Below are 23,904 nucleotides of genomic sequence, written 5' to 3' on the forward strand. Positions count from 1 at the left end.
TGTTCTCCGATATTTCGTCCAGTTTCTTTGTAATTCAGTAGGGTCTATTATCATAGTATATTTTTTTGCAGAAGTTACGTTCAGTAGTCAGCAAACCTCAAAATGATATAGCTTAGTATCTGGTGAATTACATTTTTATCAAAATTGTTAGTTAATTGCCCTGTAACATGAAACCAAAATCTATCATATGTAGTGTTACATCAAGGTGCCATCTCGGACACGGCACTTTGTGGCAAAAACTGGTACACCAGATATCATCTTGTTGCTCTAATGGGACGATATCTTCAATAGCACATTCCCGTTTAAAATGTGTAAAACGACGTATACATTATAAGCATGCTAAAAACAGTAATGCAAAATAAACATGTTATAAAATATGCTGATTTATACTTATCAAACCCACCAGCGGCCATAATTTTTGAATTCGTAAGTTAGGACAGGGAGTAAACAGGTCTAGGTGCAGAATAGCGTATGGGACGGGGACATGCATCTCGCATCTCAAATTCCTATTAATTTCGTTATGTTTGTAGTGTGAAAATAAAACGTGTACTTTCTTCCGAAATACATTACATGCGACGGCAATTTTGTGGCAGTTTGTTACAAAAATACAAAAATGATGCCATGATATTGGTTGTAACGTTGTTTTTGATTGGCCGGTAGCGATACAATCACGTGAGGACTTGAGGAGATTTATGAATTATTGCATCAAAAGCAAAAGAATTATCGTGGTATTTGTTTTGAAGATGGATTGAATATCAAGATTATTTTTAGGCGTTTAATAAATAAATAAAATGAAGTGCTCCTTAACTACACTGTAAGCGTAAAATAAATGAGTTCAAACTTTAAGCAAATACTGCCAATAATATATACCAAAACCCTTAACGCTGTCGATATCAGTATGCGTGGAGAACCATAAAAAGCCATCCGTATCATTGTCACAAAGGCGGCATCTTAACATCAGAGGACTCCTGTTTACATTATTGAGAGCCTTGTTAGCTTTAAATGTTAACCAATAAAATGCCTAAAATCTTTGATTATTTAGTACTTGAATTGATGATAAAATTTTAAATGACTTTGTTATAGAGGACGCTGGTGTCTGTTCATATGTACGTGCGTGTAATATCTGTTCTATTTAAACAGTTAAATATATTCAAAATATCAATCATATCTGGCAGACTGATCTTTAATAGTTCCTCATTGTTTACTTTTGTAACAGTGTAAACATTACCTATATAACACGTGACAACGTTACCGTCCGACCACAGTCCATACGGAATCCTATCCGGAATCGTGTCACTGTAATCCAGGTTAATTTGTGTTTAAACAAAAGTAGAGAGGATTGTATAAGTCAGCTTGTTCTAGGCCGCATACAATCGGAGTGTAGTGCACCATATCTGAATACATGTTTCTACAGTCTGGACTCGTTTAAATTACCATCAACAAAATTATATGATATTGTAAAGAATGTGACTGAAATCTCCCGATAAGTGAAGTTTCATAGAATCTTTTTTTTGGAAATGTTAATATTTTCTTGGGTGCAAGCAAGAAGAGATTTTTCACGTTAACAGTATTTACGAAAAAAAAGCAAGATGGCGTCTAAGGATGAGTTTGACGTATGGGATTGGGTTGCCTTTGCCGCCATGCTGGGAATTTCGGCGGGAATTGGAATATTTTATGCCATCAAAGGGCGCCGTGAAGCGTCCACAAAAGAATTTTTGATGGGTGGGAGGAACATGCAGCTCCTACCGATCGCTGTCTCCATCCTCGTATCGTTTATGTCCGCCATTTTGATTTTGGGAACACCAGCGGAGATGTACATGGAAGGGACGGAGTATTTCCTGTATGTGTTTGGGATGATGTTGGCTGTCATTTTGGCTGCGTTGCTCTTTGTACCTCTTCTTTACCCTCTAGAACTCACCAGTTCATTTGAGGTGAGTAATGGATTGGTAGGGACTGGGATGTTTAATCGGATCGACACATATTTATCAGTAACTTTCCTCTAACGTATCATTGATGGTAAAATTATATTACAACGGACACGCACATTTAATTATCATCATCTAAATCTAAATCTATTTTTTTTTACTACACGCCTTGTTAGTCTGATAAAGAAAAACTTCACTAGCAACCCCCACCCTCACCCCAACTCACTTTTCTTTCTCCTGTCACCCTCCCAAATCACCAAATTGAAATATGTCCGAGTTCCTTTATTGCCGTAGTTAGATTATAATACAGAGGTGATTTTCCTAGAATGAATTATCTATTAGGACTGATCATTTGAGATGAAATTAATCCGTAACAACCGTAACTTGCCTGGCCTAGATATCTTTTATTTTCCACAAATCAATTGAAATTTTTAAACTGTACTAGAGCAAAGCTACTGTATCCTAATGAGTTATACTATGCCATTTGTCAAATGTAAACTTAATCTATTTTACAACAATTGCGAAAAAAAAAAACACTTTTATCCAGCGATCTTGTATGCAAGGATCGAAGCAGGCAAGGATCCTTGCTTGACTCTATTTTATACGTATTACGGGACTCGATCCATTTCATGACTTTTGTGGTGCCATCAGTTCTATTGTGGCAATGCTATTTTTGTTCTTCTAACAAAATACTTCATCAAAGATATGGAGAGCGAAAAAAATGTATTGAAATACACTGATATATAATTATATCATAATCAAAATATAATTTGTATATTTTTTTGGGAAATTTTACCATTTCCTTTAGCGAGCACTGCTATTGGTCATACAGCATTACCATGTCTGTCAGCAATGGGCATTGGTGTTATGAATATGAAATTAATACAATTTTTCCTGAGAGTAATAGCATGAAAGAAATAAGTAATTTATACAATATAAGATGACAAGTGAAAAATTCTTTTTTCATTAAAACCCATTTGAAACTAAATTCTAATTGACATCAACGTTTATAATTAATCTTTGAAGTTGATTGTCAAAATTAAAACATGTTTTATGTACAATTTAACAGATCGTGTAAGGGATTTTTTTCACAAATCAATACGCAACGTCAAAGGGCGAATTGTGACGTCACATTTTCAGATTTTTTTTTCTTTTTTTTTTTTTAATAGAGGTATGAAAACAAATCTCGACCGAGCAGAAAGCCGTATTCTGCGTACAAACAATGGAAAATTAGTTATATATCATTGTCCCTTAATTGGGGTTATGAACCAAAATGTAGAAATGAAGAAAGAAAAAAAAGGAAAATGTAGTTAAAAAAAAAAAATAAATCCAGAAGTAGCACAGGACACAATACATTTTATAAATCTAGAAATTAAACATAAAAAGTGCTTACCAGCGAGATAAACAGGATCATATATTGTAAAGAAACTCAAGATTAGACAAAGTAGACAAAGTAGACACTCGAAAGCTGTAAATAGAATGTGTCTCGGTAGCGATATAACAACTCACAAACAACACATAGGTGTGGGAAATGTAGATAAAATAAAAGCGTGTATAGCAATGTAAGTAATATATATGTATAATCATATGTTTTCTGTATTTTTTTGGCATATATATGCCATTACGCATCACTTTCTTGTTATTTTTCCCAGGATTAATGATAAATGTAATCTCGATAAACGACGCCTTTCCGGGCGCCTTTTTCAAACGCGGAATAACGAAACTGTAAAGGCAAAATAACGAAACATCAAAATGTTTCTGCCCTGCTGCACGATATCGTGTTAACTCTCGCCATTCCGTGCCGAGGGGTGAACAGTTTCCATAACCCTGCGTCCTAGCACTACACCGCTGTAACTATACCTGTATGGTGAATACTTATGATAAACTCCGTCAGATACATGTTCGATTTTCCGTCTCCCCTATCAATCATAATAGGTCATGTTTTGCTGTAACGCAACGAATCTGATTAATTCAACACAGTCTTGTTAATATAATCATGGATTATATATACATTTTGTTTACAGTTTAATTACCGTTCTCGGTAAAATACCATATCATAACGTATCATTTTTGATTGATGTGAGATATCTAATTATTGACCCCCTCCCCCCTCCCCCCTTCCCTTTTTCTGTCAACTGTAGAAAGTAAGTCATTCTGTCGCTGTATAATTCGACACAGTGAATCTGTGTAATCACACACAGACACTACAATATATACAACATAGTCACCGCATTATACACTTGGTTCAACAGTGTTTCTGATCAGCATATTTTATCATAAGTTATTATTTTTATTCAGGTCAAGTATTCTCGTATTGGATTTAAATATTGGTCTGTCGGCTATTTCTTTTCTATCAACTCTTTTCTGTCTGATAATTTCATTCGTAGTAAGCCATTTGTGTTATCAATGTATCGTATAAAAACGCGACTAATCTGTCTAATTTGCTGTAGACTTAACGATACAATTATAACATTAAACAACAGTTTCACTTGTAATCACCATACCGTACCGTGATGTATCATGTCAATTCAGGGCAGATATTTCAATATAATTACCATATTAAACAGCTTTCTCGGGCGTTGTTCCTCGTCATATACATCGGAAGATTTGAATGAAAATCTGTATACAATTATACTGTTCATACTTGATAAACATTTTCTTGTACACACGTGTAACACCTGTCCGCGTATGTGTCAATCAGGTGTCGTCTAGATCAAGATACCTGAACTAGCGCGTACGGAAATAATAATAAAAAAACCGAACTTACCAGCGATAGAACGTGAAAAAGTGACAGATCGTCTTCAAGATGGCGGAGCTGTCTTTGTAGCAGCCGCTCACAGATATTTGTGAATAAGGAAAATACGAAGTGTTCTTTTTCGACAGCATCAAATACAGCATCGCTCTCTATTCTGGATTTGGCGACATTCGGATTAATCCATCAGTCTTTCATTGGATTTATCATTTTGTTTGAGAGAAGCGATCCGGCTTTGAAAATATGGACAGGGGGCATTGAGATACATATTTTGATTTTTAAAAGATAAGGAAGAATTGAAAGTGTTGCAAAATTACAACAATATCAAGTTGGAAGAGACCATTTTTTTTGCATTGAAGTATTAAAATCATGGTGTCCAAAGATGAATTTGATGTTTGGGACTGGGTGGCGTTCGCCTCAATGTTAGTCGTTTCGGCTGGTATTGGAATATTCTATGCAGTAAAAGGACATCGGGAAAATTCAACAAAGGAATTTCTACTCGGAGGACGAGACATGAAAATGATCCCTGTGTCAATCTCAATTCTCGTGTCTTTCATGTCCGCCATTTTGATTCTGGGGACGCCCGCGGAAATGTTTACGAAGGGATCTCAGTATTTTATATACACCGCTGGGATTATACTTGCAGTCATTTTGGCGGCGTATATATTTGTACCTCTGATTTATCCCCTCCAACTCACCAGTTCCTTCGAGGTAAGACTTATTCATATATCAAATGACGTCATATCCATGACGTCACAATTTCAATTACATGTCTAACATCTTCTTCTTCAATTTTTTATTTTTTTTTATTTTTCTCTGGTTTCAATTGCCCTTAGACTGCCATGGTCATTTTGAGGCAGGGACTCTTTGTAGTAGTTTGTGACTACCTTCGCTTAACAATACATAGGAATGTCCATCGCATACCATCCAGAGCAATTGGGTTAAAATGTCTTGCCCATGGACGCATCTCAGTTTACGAGAAACACAAACCAACAGGGGTAGGGAGTCTTGAACCACACACATCGGATCTTCACCGGAAGTTACGTCGCGGACTGAGCTATTGTGTTCCGGATGACGCCACATTTTAAATCGCTGTATAAAATATTTCTTCTTGCATATTATTTATTTCTAAAATCTAAACGTCTGAAGAATACGCGAACATGTATTAAGCAAAACAGATGTTTTATTGCTAAGGAGATATGATAAGACTGTGACGTCATTGACTAAGATTGTGAACGATTAGCAACACATACGATGAATCATATTGTATTATTGAACTTGACAGAAATCTGTCAGCGTGTTACACACTATCAAGTTCTCTTTGATAACGACATCTTTAACTAATTTAGTGTATACAGTTTACGGGTGTCCAAACGGAGTGCACTCCAAGTGCAAATGGGTATAACCGTTAGTCTACACTCAACTGTTCTTTGGCGTTTGGAGAAAAACAAAAATGTTCCTCTGTAGTTTTTTCATAAATTTTCAACTTCATTAATGATTTTATCATTAAAAACTGTATATTTTGTTAAAATCCAAGGTCTTTGAAAAAAATGTATCTACTCTTACAGATATGATTTGATATGAATTTGTTTACTGGTTTGATGAAAGCACCTGCCCAGCAGGTTTATATAATTTGCGGTGTGTCAGCCTGTTTTCCAATCCACACTACGTTTGATATATTCAATGTTGTGCATTATCAATCAGGAAATAAGTTATATCTCCAAATTAATGTTCTTTTAATTCAAGGGGCGCCAAAGGGAGGGGGGGGGGGGGGGGGGGGGGGGGGGGGGGGGGGGGGGGGGTCTTGTTAAGGTATTTTACATCTCATCGTTTTAATTTGGCGCAGTGTTTGTCAGCCCGATACCCTGGCACCATCTAGTGACAAATTGTTTATTACGTGATATGAATACCTGGATCGCAATGTATATATAATACATGGATGTAAAGTGTACACATATACCTATTCATCACAGTACGACTAAGACAGAAAATTCAAATCTTTACCTTTGGATTAACTATGATGCATCGTGCTGATATTTAGATAATTATATATACAACGTGGTGGCTGAGGGGCTTTAACGCTTCCCGACACTTTATCACTAGCCCTTCACCTCTGGATCGCGAGTTCGAAACCTACGTGAGGCAGTTACCGGGTACTGACCGTAGGTCGGTGGTTTTCTCCGGGTAATCCGACTGTTAATATGACGTTAAACAAAATTAACACAAACAAACAGCATGGTATAGTCCCATCAAAATGACCTGTCGTTTTGAACTTTGATTAGTATATATATTGATTACAGACAAGTCTATAGTCATTTAGGGGAAATAGGTACTGTGTATATCTGTTAGTTGTTTATAATGTAACAAACCTTGTCATCAGCTGCATAATTTGTATTTATACTGGTTTAGATTTAGCGACAAATCTGTTAATGTGAACAATTGATCACATAGTTACTTGAATATGTGTAAACTATGTATCAAACATAAATGATACAATCCCTGTGTTGTCAAAATAAAATTGTAACAAAAACGAATGGTCCAAAACAGCCCCCTGCTTGACACAGTAGTATTTATAATCAATATGTTTTGTTTATTCAACGAAAAGGTCAACGCGACAGGTCATTCTGGTGTGACTATAACACAAATGACGAAGGAAGACAACTTCGTGCCCTGAACGCGTCTCGAACTGTATTTGTGTTACTATGTTATATATCTAATTATTAGCACAATGTAGTGGTAGTTGTACTGTGATAAATATGTATATATATTTATCAATTGTTTGATTTTTAAAATTTTATTTCATTTTAGTCATTTATTTTAAACTTATGGTAAAATAAATAGTGCAGCACGTCACTTTTAACAGTGTACACACAAATGAATGACGTTTTACACAATTTCTTCTGACTGACAAACCTTACAGTGCCTCGTTATTATAAATCAGCATAATGAGTGACAGAAATGGGTCACACTACGATAGTTACGTCTGTGTAAACAATGAGCTTTTCTTCTGAGGCCAAGGGTCAAGCGAAAATTAAAACCCGTGTCGAGATGATTTGGAATATAAACGATATAATAAATGTATGTCTGCTTAATCAACTCAGAATCTATCATGTAAGCTTCAAACCTCCACAATCCAAGGGTTCTGGACGATAATAATACATTTTCTTCGGAATCTCAGTCCTAGTTATGGGATTAAGTTTGATATCATGTTGTATCTTCGATTTGTTTTATTGTTAGAGTGATACTTCGTTGCCTGGGATTTTCATAATTTATAGACTCTGCTTACAATGTTACTGTAAATAAATATGAGTTCCGACAATGAAAATGAGATAAACAATAGGCATTTAAAATATACATAATAACCCCGAATATTGTTATGTCGGGACGTTTCCTAACGACCACACCAACATTGGGATAACGGGTTTCGACTTTCTATTTCTATCTTATTTTCTTTTTAATATTGTTTTAAGTTTTCTGTTCTTAGACAGGGCGAATTTACAGGTTAATTCAGGCACTTTTACGTCACTGACTACAAATGTGCATTTTAACACTGCATAGTTTGCTTTGATACACAGTATTGTATAAAACGTACTGTATTGCATTGTGATGTTGAGTTGTGTTGTATTGTATCATAGCGTATCGTATCGTATTGTATTGTATTGTATTCTATTGTACACAGAAACACATGCTTTGTAAAACATATAACGGGTAATATTAGTAACAAGAAATATCTTTAAAAAAGATAAACGGCATAGTTTTAATGCTAGTGGTTATAATGTAAACCGGCTGGTGAAATACATTAACGAACTAATCAATTAATGCGTTTCAGCACGGATAACAAAATTATATCAGTTTGAAACATGTTTGGTGATAATAAGACTACATTTGAATCAGGAATATTATTTTATTAATGTGTCATTTGAATAGATACATCCACTTTTGTTTCGTCTTTAACTGCATATCTGCATTTTGCACTTACCGCTACATTGACCAATCACATACTTCATCTTGACCAGTAACGCCACCTGTCGCGTCATATCCGAGGCCAAAAGAAAATTATACGGCTATGCCGAAAAATGCGAACGGTGAAAACCTCACATACAATACGTAATAAGGACAGATAGTAAATAAACTGACATCCTGTGAAAAACGATATTTCTGTCATACTTACCTGTCTAAACCGACACCCCTTGGGAAACGACAGTTCGGTCATACTCATCATTACCTGTCAATATTGACAACTTGCAGAAAACGGCAGTTCGATAAAACGTAACTGTATATGTTGACTTCCTTTGGGAAACTGTATTAATGATCATAATAACCTGTCAACATTGACAACTTTTCTGAAGCGGCGTATCGGTGACATGAAAGCCCCTGTAAATGAGACACTGAAAATATGTCGTGCTAACATGCGCAAACAGGTTTTGTTTTGAAAATGGGAGCTGGAAATCAACGTCACGAAGCAGAATCTCAAAGTCGATCACACGTACTTACTGTACGTAATTATTGTAAAGTTATCAAGACGTTTGACTTCGATAGGGGCCTTCGTCAAGTAGATTTGGAAACCCGGGTTCGAAACTTTTCGCGTACTTATACACAAACAGTTTTAATCCATTTGTGATTAGCTAACTATACATTTGTTTCAACAGTACCTGGAAAAGAGGTTCGACTCCAAGGCAGCCAAACTCACCGGCACGGTCATGATGATATTACAACAGGTATGTATTTTTTTATTTATTTTTTATTTATTTATTTATTTATTTTTTTTTTTTATTTTCTCTGTATTTTTTTTCTTTCTGGATTGGATTTCTTTGAGATTCGAAATACATTTAATTCCTCTCTCAACTCCAATTTACAGGCTTGTTCTAATACGGCTTATAGAAAAAAAATGTATATACTGTACGAGTACGTTGTGATATGCGCGTGCGTTTGTTCTGCGAAAATTACGGTTTCTGTCAAAATTTGTCGTTCCAAGTTGTTAATATATTTTATTTAGAAGTTCAAGGCGAGGCTGTCACGGTGTCTGTGTGTACTCAGTACCGGAGATCGGCGAGATGTCACAATCTGTTATAAACAGATACCTTTACGATGGCTACTTTAGTCAAGTGCTTATTTAGGGTGCTATATACCAGGGACATCGTATATCTTAATTAGATAAACAGGTCATAAATTTTATTATAAATCTGGCTCTTGTGTTTATGAGGGTAAGTCTCAGATTTTCTCATCCTATGCAATCTGGCTCCAGGTGTCACCGGTATCTAATATCGGCTGTCATGGAGATTCTCGATCGGTGATCTTTGGAATTAATAAATCAATATGAATGAATGAATGAATTAATTAATTAATAGATGAATGAATGAGCGAACGAATGAACGAACGAACGAATGAATGAATGAATGAATGAATGAATGAATGAATTCGAACGAACGAATGAATGAATGAATGAATGAATGAATCGAATGAATTCTAGTAAGATACTAAATATTACACATTTTTTCCCTGTAGCATGTCTGTTTTTTTCCGTTCTGAAAACTTTCGCGATGTTATATATCCTCTTTATATTGCTGATCTTCATCCGTCTTAGTGGTTACTATCCGTCCGTAAACACACGTCATACGCCCGTAACACAAAATGTTTCCCGTGATAGCAAAACTTTCACATGTTTAAGTTGGCTTCAAATATTCAATTCGTTATTTATTTTTATTTATTTATTTATTCATTTTTTTTCTGTTACAGGTTATTTATATGGGGATAGCTTCTTATGCCCCATCCACAGCTCTGGAGGCGGGTAAGTATTAATATTGAGCAATTTACGTTGAGGAATTTCTCGTTATCAGAATGAAATTTTGCATATAGGTCAGTTGTCCAGATGGACCCATGCTATGACCTGTATCTCAGCTTGTATATACACAACCCCAGGAGTGTGGGGGTAATTTGACTGGCTTTTCAGAACACCAACCTATAGACAACTTTAACCTTTTTGTGTCTAAAATCCTTAAGTGACTACATCTTGGCTATATTAACGCTATTGGCTTTACTATCAAACATGTGTTTGTTTTATTCCATAACTATAAGGGTACTTGATTTAAACGCATGCCTATGTTTGATATATTATACTTTGTTTCAGTGACGGGTTTTCCTACCTGGGCTACAGTTATCACCGTCGGCTGTGTATCAACCTTCTACACATTTCTTGTAAGTTTTAACCTGGTTTAAGATATTTCTCGGTATTTAATTTTTTGTATTTAGGTAATTTGTTTTTCATAACATCATGATCATCATCATCATCATCATCATCATCGTCGTCGTCGTCGTCGTCATCATCATCATCTTCATCATCCTTAAACATTTATATATATTTTCTTATCAATAGTGTTAAAATCATTGTTGTTTTTTTTATTTCTATTTCTTATCTATTTCAATATTATTTTTTTCAGTTCTCGTTCCTTTTTTATCATATTCTCGACTACAATTTGCCAAACCTACATGTCAGTTTCTTATTTATGTATCCATAACACGAAAGAAAGAAAAAAAAACTCCATGGTCGTGTCATTAAATAGATCAATATCTTTTACAAACGACCAAAGCTTAAACAGCTGAAGAAATGTCAGTGGCCTTGAAAATATTGTACTTTCCGTTGGCGATATCATTTACCGATAATTGGTTTACACGTACGTTCGTAACCCCTCTTCTTTTTAGGTTTGTAATGCCACACGATATGATATATATGTCTATTGAGCCATTTGATATACATGTACGTTCGTGACCCCTCTTCTGTTTAGTTTGTAATGCCACACCATATGATATATATGTCTATTGAGCCATTTGATATACATGTACGTTCGTGACCCCTCTTCTGTTTAGTTTGTAATGTCACACCATATGATATATATGTCTATTGAGTCATTTGATAAACATTCGGTACTCCTCGTCCTTGACAGGGTGGAATGAAGGCGGTTGTTTGGACGGATGTGTTTCAGTCACTTGTCATGGTTTCCGGGATACTAGCCATCGTCATACAGGTAACCGAACGTCGTAGGATGACCATATAGCCGTGATTTTCTGAATAAGGTTCATTATTATATTTAAGTCATAATGCCAACGGTTGATTTTTCTTGCGTTCCTTATTCAAAAGAATTGTTTTTAACAACATTCAGTTAAAAAAAAAATGATTTTTTTTTTTTATATATATAATCATTACAGACTTGTTTTTTGTTTTTTGTTTTGTTAGATAGTGTCAAAACTAACAAGCTGGCTCTGTCGCTTTAAAATTTTGGAAAATATATTATTCTTGAACATCTTTAAATACACACAGTTGTTGTTGTTGTTGTTGTTGTTGTTTTTTTCACGTGCCAATTATCACCTACGCAATATGGAAGTATAACTGCTAAAGGGGTAATGCATTGTATTATAAACTGTACATATATTTTACTACCACCAGGGAACGATATCTGTTGGGGGCTTAGACAAGGTCTGGAAGATCAATGATGAATGGGACAGGATCGAATTTTTTGAGTAAGTATAATTGAGAAAACAAAGTTATGAAATAGTACGTAACTCAAAACCCCTTCTATGCTAAAAAAAAAAAAATAATAATAATAATAAATTACCACGGTCTCTGAATATCAGCCTATATGTATCATTCAATAAAAAATACTTTGCAGAAATGTAGCACGTTTGAGTGGGTTTAAATGTGACAGTTATTTTATAGTTTTTTTTTTTTTTTTTTTTTTTTTTTGTCCCCAAGCCGTCTTTCAAAGTGATCATAACGGTTTCGTACACAAAATTGGGACTGAAATCCAAAATGTTCGACTCGGTTTTTACTACATTGTTACCCATTTATTTCATTTTCGTCCCTACACTCTCCCTACCACTGTCGGTTTGTGTTTCTTGAGAGGTTGAGAAACGGGCTGGTCTGTGTTATCGTGGCTGTGTCAACACTTTACCCAAATTGCTCTGAATGGCATGTGACGCATGTTGTTCAGTGTGGTAGTCACCAGCTACTTTAAAGAGACTCCGTCACAAAATGACACTGGTTGTTCACGGGACGATAAACCAAGGCAACAAACAAACAAACGGGATAAAACATGGTCCGGAAATAACGGACTAGCTGTTATAAAAATTGGGATGATTACTTGTTTAAAAATGATCAATTGTGCTATATCTAGATATTTAAAAAAAAAAGATTAAAAAAAAAAAAGATACGAAAATCTAAAAAGTCTTTTAATTTTTAGTGCTTACATAGAAAGAAAAAAACAACACTTACTTAGAAAACATAATTTAGTTTCGAGGGTAATTTTATCACTATTTAAAAAAAAGATAATGAAATCATATAACCTTTCATGCAGTAAGATAAATACTAGATTATATGGGAATACAAACATGGCCTTGCCATATAAATTATTGGCACATAAGTGGGAGTTTTCTCCCCTGTGCCATTGCTCAGTCGTTTTCCTGGTGTTACAGCCCATCAGCACTCGAAGGGGGATAACTCTTACAAACTATATTCGAATGTCGGTTTTTCGGTCATTTGGAAATCTTTTCCTCTGGGGAACGCATTTTATGAGTGTTTCGTATTCTATGAAGTTTATTTCTATACAATCTGATTGAGTGAAACGAAGGGGAAGTAACTGTAGTCGACCAAAGTGACTTATTTATTCTACTTTCAGTTTCAATCCTGACCCGACTCAGAGGCATTCGTTCTGGTCGCTGGTAATTGGCGGTATGGTAGGATGGACGGCTACGTATGGTGTCAACCAAGCCTCGGTACAGAGGTATTGTGCCCTGCCATCTCTTAAGAAAGCCAAAACGTAAGTACGCAAACCACTTTTCCGGAAATCACCATCCCGACTCGAATAGTACTCAGTTCGCGAATGTTTAACGCACTCGCCTTCCGCCTTGTCTATAACATATTACGGCCCTGACAAAAAAAAAAAAAAAAAAAAAACATATGTTGTTTGTTTCATGTCGTTTTTTATTCTTCGCACAACAGACATATCAGTGTACATGATCAAGACAACAGTAAAATTAAGTTTGTAAAATTAGAATCAAGGCGGATTAATTATCCGGAACTAATCGGCAATGCAAGGGACATAACTCTTGACGAAAATAGATTGTCAAAATGTTGTTCCAAGATTCACATCTATAATATAATATATAACACGTCGACTAGGGTTATTTTTGCAACGCAGGATTTCTCCTAGTACTCACGTCTCCTCTCATATTAAAACCCCGATGCACTTCCATCCGGGCCAATATGAGTTATAAGTAGAAGTTGGTATGTCACTTATGTTTTAGTTTTTTTATTCGAGAAGGAATCAAGCTCAGAACTGAAGTTTTCCAATTGAACATTTCCGTACAGGTAGCATCTTTCAGTTTCACATTTTCTCTCGTTTTAGGGGGTAACTTAGTGTGTTATCAAAACCGCAGTTAATGCAACTTTAATAACTTCTATCATACATAGTTTTTAGAATCTGATTATATAACTTAAAGCACATTCATGATATTATCATAAAAGTGGACAGAGTTTTCACTTTAATGCATAAATAAATGAATAAATTGATAAGTAAATAAAAAGATAAATAAAACATGAATAAACAAATACATAACACATGATTAATTAGATGTATAAATAAATACATGATTCTCTGCTGTCTGCTCCAGGATGAATTTAGATGACAACACACTTTTCTGGACAATGCTTCTGAGATATTTTGCAGTCCGTTCCCACCTTTAAACCACAAATTTGAATCTTACTTTGCCCAAAATTAATATTTGTGTTGTATGAAGACAATATATCGATTTCCCGGCTAAGGACTACATCAATCAATACGTCAAAGAGATTTCTCCGTCACACAGATTCCTTCATATCATGTTGAGGTTACAAAGGAAATTACCCTTAATCAGACAAGGGAGATAATTCTGTTTCAGGGCTGTACTACTAAACATCTTAGGGGTGTTTGTACTCGTCACGATCACGTGTCTAGCCGGTATCGTCGTCTTCGCCTACTACGCTGAAAAGGGGTGTGACCCCCTCTCCAACAAGGATGTCGCCAATTCAAACCAGGTATGTATAAGGTTTAGGAGAACATCTGTGACTCAGCAACTTAAACAAGATCATTTTCCTTTATTTTTGTAAATTGTATAGGGCAATCAGAGTAAACTTCATACTGCTTAAGAACGGATATATTTAGGGAGTCTAAAGATAAACTTAAGGCTGTCTTTATACATCTATATGAGCAAAAAACCCACGACAAATCACGCCTCGCTGCCGAGTTTTGCAGTTCGCCCAACATTGCGAATGATCCGAAGTAGTTTAAGAAATAAACACCATCTTGTTAATGCTGAAATATAACGACTTTTTACTTTTCTCAGTTGTACTGTTTTGGTAGTTAACTGAGGTGGTAGCTTAAAAGGCACGGCTATCTTCGGTGATCATGATGGCCCGCCATCTTGAAAATACCATTCCATATCGGACATATGGAGACGTCTCTAAATACTAACGAGACACTCGAAAGTCTCAACATGTGACTAAAAGACGAACGGTCTCAAGCCGTAATGGTCTAAGACATCGCATTGTTGAATAGAATCATAACTTTAATCATTGATTTTTAGGGGACAATCTCAAAATATAACTACTTTTAGGGGACAATCTCAAAATATAAATAATTTTAGGGGACAATCTCAAAATATAACTACTTTAAGCACCGTCTCAATCTGTAACCAGTACACGACAGTCTCGTGATGTCAAAAGATCATGAAAGATTTAGCTTATTTGACCTCAGTGATCTTGGATGTGGGTCAAATTCATTCATTTAAACAAACGTGGGGGCCCTTTTTCCCAGGACCGTTTTATTGCCAGACGCAGAACAGACTGAAAACTGTTTAAAATACAAGTTGTTCGACAACGTCTGCAATTAATGTAACCAAGGCAAAATAATTGTTTCTAGTCCTCATCATAATGAATCATCCATAGTAATCGCATTTCTCGAATAGTAATAAATGGATCCCATAAAGCTTTAATATAAGTTATTTTGTGAGAAACCTCTATAGAATAAGATTTTCCCGGAGTTAACACCAAAGTTTCCATTTTGAATCGCCTTCTTTTTAAAAGACACTACCTTTTTGAATCCATATCTATTCTATTTCAGATCATCCCATTCTTTGTCATGGAGAAGCTTGGTTACCCTGGATTACCAGGACTCTTCGTTGCCTGTCTGTTCAGCGGGGCGCTTAGGTATAATTTCCTTTATCATGTGTGAATCGATTTTTAAAAGGAATACCAATGAATAAAATCGACACCGTTATTTTATGTCTTATTACTTTATACTTTCCATGTCTCGTATACGTTTTACCAATTTTACCTATTTTATACTTTTTTTGCCCTGTACTTTTTACCATTTTACTTTCTATGTGTCGTTTTTTTTTACCAAATTTCCTTCCTCATACTTTCAATGTCTCGATTTTTTTTACCATTTTACCTGTTTTTATACTTTCCATGTCTCGTACTTTTTTACCATTTTACCTGGGTTTTTTTTATACGTGCTGTGCCTTGTATGTTTTCCCATTTTACCTGTTTTATACTTTATATCTCGTACTTCTCATACACAGTACCATGTCATCTTGTCTGAACGCCCTCTCCGCTGTGACCTGGGAAGACATCTTGAAACCCTGTCTATATAATTTATCGGAGCAAAAGAAGACTTGGGTCACCAGAATTCTTGGTAAATATCTCAACGTCTATCAAAATGATTTTGACGACTCCCATAGGGACACAGCATCGATATTATGTAGTTTTTCGTTCATAATCCGACATTTTGTGAATAAGTAGCATAAATATAAGCAAACAAAATATAAACAAATCTATAAACAAATAATCAAACATGTCAGATAGTTTCTTTTAACTTCAGATTCTAAAACACAAATTCCTCCTTAGAAGTGTGTTCGTTTTCTAACTACATTTAGGAGTGCGCCTTAATATTTTATTTTCGGTTCTTGCTTGCTTTATTTATTTATTTCTTTATTTATTAATTAAATTATTTTTCTTTGCAATGTTTGTTTATTTTTGTATCTAATTGTTATTGAACTTGTTTGTTTACCTGAAATATCACCTGAATGTTCTGATCGACAATATTTACATGCTCAATGTAGTATTATTTTTGTTCTCTTCTGTTATTTTTCGTGTTCTGAAGTAACTATGTATAATATTTAATTTACAGTCATTTTCTATGGAGGGTGTGGAATTGGTATGTCCTTCATGGCTATGAATCTCGGTGGAACAGTCTTACAGGTATTCTAAAGATTTGGAAAACAATTGTATGTTAACAAATGTCAGCTGAGTCGAGTAAGATCACTCGCCCTGTCTAAAACCAGTTCTTTAAAACTTTCTTGTCAAAATTTTCCTAATTATTCTTCAAAAATTGTAAAATAAATTGTAAATGAAGGAGACTTATACATTCTCTCCCTCCATTTTCCTCTAATTTTCACCCAATCTCCAGTCTTCGTAAACCCACATTTTAAAAAAAAAATCACTTTATTATAATTCTAGTGTAATGCTGTGAAAATATTTGTTCTAAGCTTATTTTCAGTCCTACTCGGTTCATAATGCTTCTCCTAATTATATAATTCTTATTCACCACAGGCTTCGCTGAGTTTTACTGGGGCTGCGTCCGGACCACTTCTTGGGATATTTCTGCTTGGTGCCTTCTTCCCCTGGGCAAACTGGATTGTAAGTGGAAGTCATGACTTCGTCTCATGACATGGTCTTCTAGCCATCGAAGTAAAAAAAAAATATATACAGATCGAAATAGAAATCAGACTCGGATGTTTTGTAAACAGACGTAGACCTATAACTCTGAGATAACACACTAAATCAAAAGTTAAATATGTTTGCTTTTTGTTCTCTCTGTTACTGTAAATGTACATATTTTGACGCACTCAAATTTTATCACAGAACCAAATTAAAATAGATTAGCGCATTAGTTAACTAGTGCATCAATAAGGATTGCCATAGAAACCATTGTAGATGAACTTAAATTCACACAATCATAGTCTAACGAAATGTGTTTAGCACGAAATGCGCCAAAATAAGATAACTGCTACAATGTAAAATAAGATAACCACTGAAATAAGATTATCGCTTACATAAGATTGTCGCCAAAATAAGATTATCGTTGAAATATGTCCATTTACAGTAATGCTGACGAAAAAGAAAAATTGTTTAAGTGATTATTACTTATGAGCATGATAAAATGCCATGTACGTCTATATTTGGACCAGGGAGCGGTGGTCGGAAGTATCTTTGGCTTAGTATTACCAATGTGGATCAGTATTGGAGCTTACAGTGTCGTCGGCACAAAATCCACACTTCCGTTTCCCTTCTGATAATTGTACGGTAGGGGGCGCCTTCAACGTCACGACGACCATGGCAACGACTGCAAACATTTCAGCTCCCATCGTAGATGAGATGTGAGTAAATGTGATGTTTATCTTCACACGTGCACGTATACATAACATATACATGTGTATGATATTCCAGACAATATGGAATTGCAATTTTTATGAGGTCAATACACGGAATTATCAACCTGAAATAATTATCTTATTATCATCTGTTATTTCGATGTATTCATCATTAGCTGTAAGACAACCAATTCATGATACGTTTCTGGTTTAGAACTGGGATCAGTCATCTGTACACTGTTTCGTACCTCTGGTATCCGTCGATAGGGGCCGCCACCGTCGTCATCATCGGCCTCATCGTCAGTTTCTGTACAGGTGAGTGGATCGTACATTGTAAAAAATAATTAGTAAGAAACATTAACAACTTGGGTTTCCAGTTAGTTTGTTTTAGGAGTGAAATGGTCTCCTACAAAAAAAAGTTTGAATTTGTTATATATTCACATATCACACGCGAGGTAATGCATGGAACAAACCCGAGGAGTTCCAAAAGTTATTTATTTGTTTCACTGTCCTTTTGTAGAATGTAGATATGAGAGGTTGGATGTGTATATTGAAACACTTGTCCATCCGTTATGCAGCATACGTATCGTCCAATTCTCATTTCAAATTCCACATTTTACTTTGACATGTGCTGTTCCTAAATGTAAACCCTGTAGTATTTCCAACGTATGTTGACTCTGCGCTATTTTCGATTGATGTTGACCTTGTGATATATTTCCCTCGTACCCTATACCACTCCCGATTGATGTTGACCTTGTGATATATTTCCCTCGTACCCTTTACCACTCCCGATTGATGTTGACCTTGTGATATATTTCCCTCGTACGCTTTACCACTCCCGATTGATGTTGACCTTGTGATATATTTCCCTCGTACCCTATACCACTCCCGATTGATGTTGACCTTGTGATATATTTCCCTCGTACCCTATACCACTCCCGATTGATGTTGACCTTGTGATATATTTCCCTCGTACCCTATACCACTCCTAAAGCATGTTGATCCGATGCTGTCCCCAATGTTTCTTGACTATATTATTTTTATTTTATAGGTGCTAACGGTACCCACGACATTGATCCGAAGTATCTGATTCCGGTATTTGACCGGATATTCTGCTGTCTTCCGAACTCCCTACTCCGGAAACTACGCTGTAATATGGACTTTCCGGACCCAGAGGTAGGAATTGTTCCACTTGATTTGTCATAGTTTCATATTACCACTTGCTACTATTATTTATAGAACAGTAATTGACGTGATGTACATTTGTTGATAAAAATAGAAAAGTAGAATGTCTTGGAAGTTAACAATCTTTATCATTTTTTTAATTCGAATAATTGATTAAAGGTGAGAGAAGTATATTTTTTAACGTATAAACATCAATTAAATAACAAATCGGGGATAAGTAGAAGTATTGATAAATGTCTGTGCCAAACAGCTACTTCCGCCTTTTAAGAATCGTCTGCGATAAAGGGAGATAATTTATTATGATTTCGTTTGCATGTCAATATATAAGTTGCACTGCTTAGATCTTGTCTGTAACTTCAATGGCCATTTACAGACATGGACATGAAATCGTAATTTGAAATTCTTTATCGTTTTTGTTTTGAGTACCCCAATTATCTACACATCGCGTTAACGATAGAGAACTCGTAAAAGGGAGGTAACCTTCCACCAATAAGTGTTTAGCACTTATTTGATATTCGTTACTATTTTTATTGATGAAGTGTAATTGATTCACGCGAGTTTGTTTCGATTATCGAATGGAATATACCTCGGTCATTAAAAACAATAAGACAGATGAAAGTTAAACGGATCGACACATTAAGGTAGGGTTGTAGAATCACAATGGGTGATAATTCGCTGTTGTCCCGATTGGAAGGAGTTTGCGAGTTGTAGTAGGTTATGGCATGACGGTTGGGGAATACATCGCAATATCTCGATCTAAGCTTGGCAGTGAGATATCAGACAACCATTTTCTTTCCTTTGCAAACTTTTACTAACTTATTTACAGGAGAGTTCCACAAAGGGAGACATGTACAATGTGGATAGTTATAGATATTATATACATACCATATGTATAACAGAGTATGATAATTCACCGATATCCCTTCGTAAACATTTTACAGTTAACATCATATATACATTTGTACATCAAAAAACGTATCAATATTTCCTTGTGAGGTAAATAAATAAACAAAACACAGACTTTTCCCCTACCTTTTTGTATATAAAACGTTGTTATATTTCCGTTTTAATATTTGTTTCTATGTAATATTATCTGTTTTGAAACTTCCTTTATTTTAGCGTTTTATTTCATGACCGCGGATGTCGCGAAGTAAAATGCCCGCGAACATCACCAGCTATATAGTGTCCCCCTGTATGTAAAATCCCCGCGAACATCACCAGCTATATAGTGTTCCCCTGTATGTAAAATCCCTCGCGAACATCACCAGCTATATAGTGTTCCCCTGTATGTAAAATCCCCGCGAACATCACCAGCTAAATAGTGTTCCCCTGTATGTAAAATGCCCGCGAACATCACCAGATATATAGTGTTCCCCTGTATGTAAAATCCCCGCGAACATCACCAGCTATATAGTGTTCCCCTGTATGTAAAATCCCCGCGAACATCACCAGCTATATAGTGTTCCCCTGTATGTAAAATGCCCGCGAACATCACCAACTATATAGTGTTCCCCTGTATGTAAAATCCTCGCGAACATCACCAGCTATATAGTGTTCCCCTGTATGTAAAATCCCCGCGAACATCACCAGCTATATAGTGTTCCCCTGTATGTAAAATCCCCGCGAACATCACCAGCTATATAGTGTTCCCCTGTATGTAAAATGCCCGCGAACATCACCAGCTATATAGTGTTCCCCTGTATGTAAAATCCCCGCGAAAATCACCAGCTATATAGTGTTCCCCTGTATGTAAAATGCCCGCGAATATCACCAGCTATATAGTGTTCCCCTGTATGTAAAATCCCCGCGAACATCACCAGCTATATAGTGTTCCCCTGTATGTAAAATCCCCGCGAACATCACCAGCTATATAGTGTTCCCCTGTATGTAAAATCCTCGCGAACATCACCAGCTATATAGTGTTCCCCTGTACGTAAAATCCCCGCGAACATCACCAGCTATATAGTGTTCCCCTGTATGTAAAATCCCCGCGAACATCACCAGCTATATAGTGTTCCCCTGTATGTAAAATCCCCGCGAACATCACCAGCTATATAGTGTTCCCCTGTATGTAAAATCCCCGCGAACATCACCAGCTATATAGTGTTCCCCTGTATGTAAAATCCCCGCGAACATCACCAGCTATATAGTATTCCCCTGTATGTAAAATCTCCGCGAACATCACCAGCTATATAGTGTTCCCCTGTATTCATTGATTAATCGTCCCGTCAATATGTCTATATAGCCGACTTTCTAAATTGTACAGACTGTAACACTCAGTCACCTACTAGGCATAAGAAGTATATATATGTGCTATGAATGTGTACATTCTAAATGAAAGAGTGTATTACTTCCAGCTTATCTGAACAGATATCTGTGGGAAAAAAATTCCGGAAACTCGGTCCCGATAATTTAAAGCTAAGTCAGCCTATACACATAGATCCGGATGCAGATATTCTGATATAGTATATAAGTACATTAATGATATACGTTTCCTTTAATATCATATTGCTTATGATGCTATTATATTATAATAATCTATAAAAAAACAACAACAAAAAATACTCAAAACTATCTTTCACTAGTGTTTAAGTGAAATACTGATATGTACAATATACAGACAAAACATTTCGTTCTTTTACGGGAACAAGAAAAATATAATTAACAATAAATCGATTAGCATGTTCAAGGAAATGGGTAACTTGAGAAACATCAGATCATGTATACACAACTACGATTAAGCATATAATGCATAATTAAACTCAATTAAAACTATTAAACAGGTGGTCAAGAAACAAATATGTTTAATACAAGACCGGCCACAGCTTTTGTTTTCAATAAAAGTAATTCAATTTACCGATAACATTATACTGTTAATCAATAAAACAAAAGGAGTAATTCAATCAAGATGATATTTGCCGAGGTGAAACACTATATATCTTTTTTTTTGTCGATTTGTCCTCAAAAGAATCGGCTACCATGGAAATGTTTAACTGACCTTCATGGTAAAAATAAATAAATAAATAAATAAATAAATAATCTTTCATTGTTCTTTACAGGATATCACAGGCGATGACAACGATGAAAAGAAATCAGAGGGACTCGATTCCGGGGTAACGCTAACTCCAATTACAAACGAGAAACCGGATAAAAAGCCGGATCCGTCTCCGATAGCCCTGGTTGGGTACACATCGACTTCGGATAAAGGAAACATGTACCCCCACCTAGCGGAGTGTAATGGAGGCACCTACGAATATATTAACAGTGCATATACCGTCAATTAAGTGTTGAAAAGACGTCATGGATGGAATTTGTTCATTTACATAATAATTTACATAATATACCCAACAATAATATCATGTTGACGATCATTTCTGCTAGCCCATGAACTGTGTTTACGTTGAACACGGTTTGTCACTGGGAGTATACCATTATTCAGCAGGGGGAAGGAGGGGGTGGGGGTGGAGTGGGGGTAAACATGTTCCCTTTTTTTGTTGGGGCGATGGCTAGGTCATTAAAACAGAATAGCAAATTTTGTATTGATCACGTGACTTTAACGGTTAGAACATGTCGAAATATAAATTGCAACACCTGTTATGTGTAATGGTATAGAGTGTAGACAAGGTACATTGTATGGCACCAACATCGCTAGCCACGGGTGTTTAATGCGGAACTCTCCTTTCAAAGGGAGGGTATCACATTGAACACCCTTGGCTAGCGAAGTGGATATGATACCAATGTAGATCCATACCCCTATCTGTCAATAATATTTGTGATATATTTGAATTCTCAATCTCAATTTTAACTTGTATATATACTTATATTGAATGTTTATACATTTCTATAAAGATTACTAATCAACACTATTGCTAGAATCCAAAAATGTGTTCTTCTTATTATATCTGTAAAAATTAAGTAATTAATTAATCGATTAATGGCATTCCGAATATTTGTTAATTTGTTCCGACACTACAACAGTTACGGCTACTTTAGTCTAATAAGCTATCTCGTTATGTTAATTAGCACCTCTTGTTACAAGCCACTGTTTCGTATTATTAATCAGCTACATGTTACGTATTGCGTTGCCAGTGCTATGTATTTGGTGAGAAGCAGTGTATGAGAGGTTATTTAACGGAGTTTCACACACTCGTTAAATCTTGTAGATAAAATATAATTTGTGTATGTGTTGCTTTGAATACGGGCAATGGTGTAAATATAGACGCTCTTTGACATGTACGCGAGCTTGGGTATAATTATCGTACACATTTAATCAGCAAAGGTCTCAAACCAAATCGATAATGCTGAGTCTTAATATAAACGGGTTTTACAGTAACAATAGTCGGGTATGTTTAATGTAATTTGAAAACAAACTGAAGCCAAAACCGGACAATTCACCGAGACGTAAGATGAGAATTGTGTTGACATATTTTGTAAGATAATTATCATTGTTTTCAACTTCGAGATAACCCAATACATTTTGATGCTTGTCTTTTTTAAATTTTGAGACCAACATTTTACTTCGTGATAACCGAGGTTTTCTGATTATCGGAGTTCGAATTATTCGAGTTTTTATTGCAAAGA

General features: G+C 35.6%; 1 protein-coding gene across 1 annotated transcript; it reads left to right on the top strand.

The window, feature by feature from the left end:
* The first annotated feature begins 1,284 nt into the window (after positions 1-1,284).
* Positions 1,285-22,763, top strand: LOC117314978 (sodium-coupled monocarboxylate transporter 1-like). The gene is given in 17 exon segments (XM_033869102.1): positions 1,285-1,931; positions 9,327-9,395; positions 10,414-10,465; positions 10,805-10,872; positions 11,619-11,699; positions 12,119-12,192; positions 13,347-13,487; positions 14,608-14,743; positions 15,828-15,913; positions 16,288-16,400; positions 16,896-16,966; positions 17,318-17,404; positions 17,956-18,048; positions 18,050-18,144; positions 18,353-18,453; positions 19,190-19,314; positions 22,383-22,763. Coding segments are annotated over 17 exon segments (1,959 nt in total). The 5' UTR covers positions 1,285-1,589; the 3' UTR covers positions 22,608-22,763.
* Positions 22,764-23,904: the final 1,141 nt, after the last annotated feature.

This window comes from Pecten maximus, chromosome 17 (genome assembly GCF_902652985.1).
Source record: "Pecten maximus chromosome 17, xPecMax1.1, whole genome shotgun sequence".
Taxonomy (NCBI): Eukaryota; Metazoa; Mollusca; class Bivalvia; order Pectinida; family Pectinidae; genus Pecten; species Pecten maximus.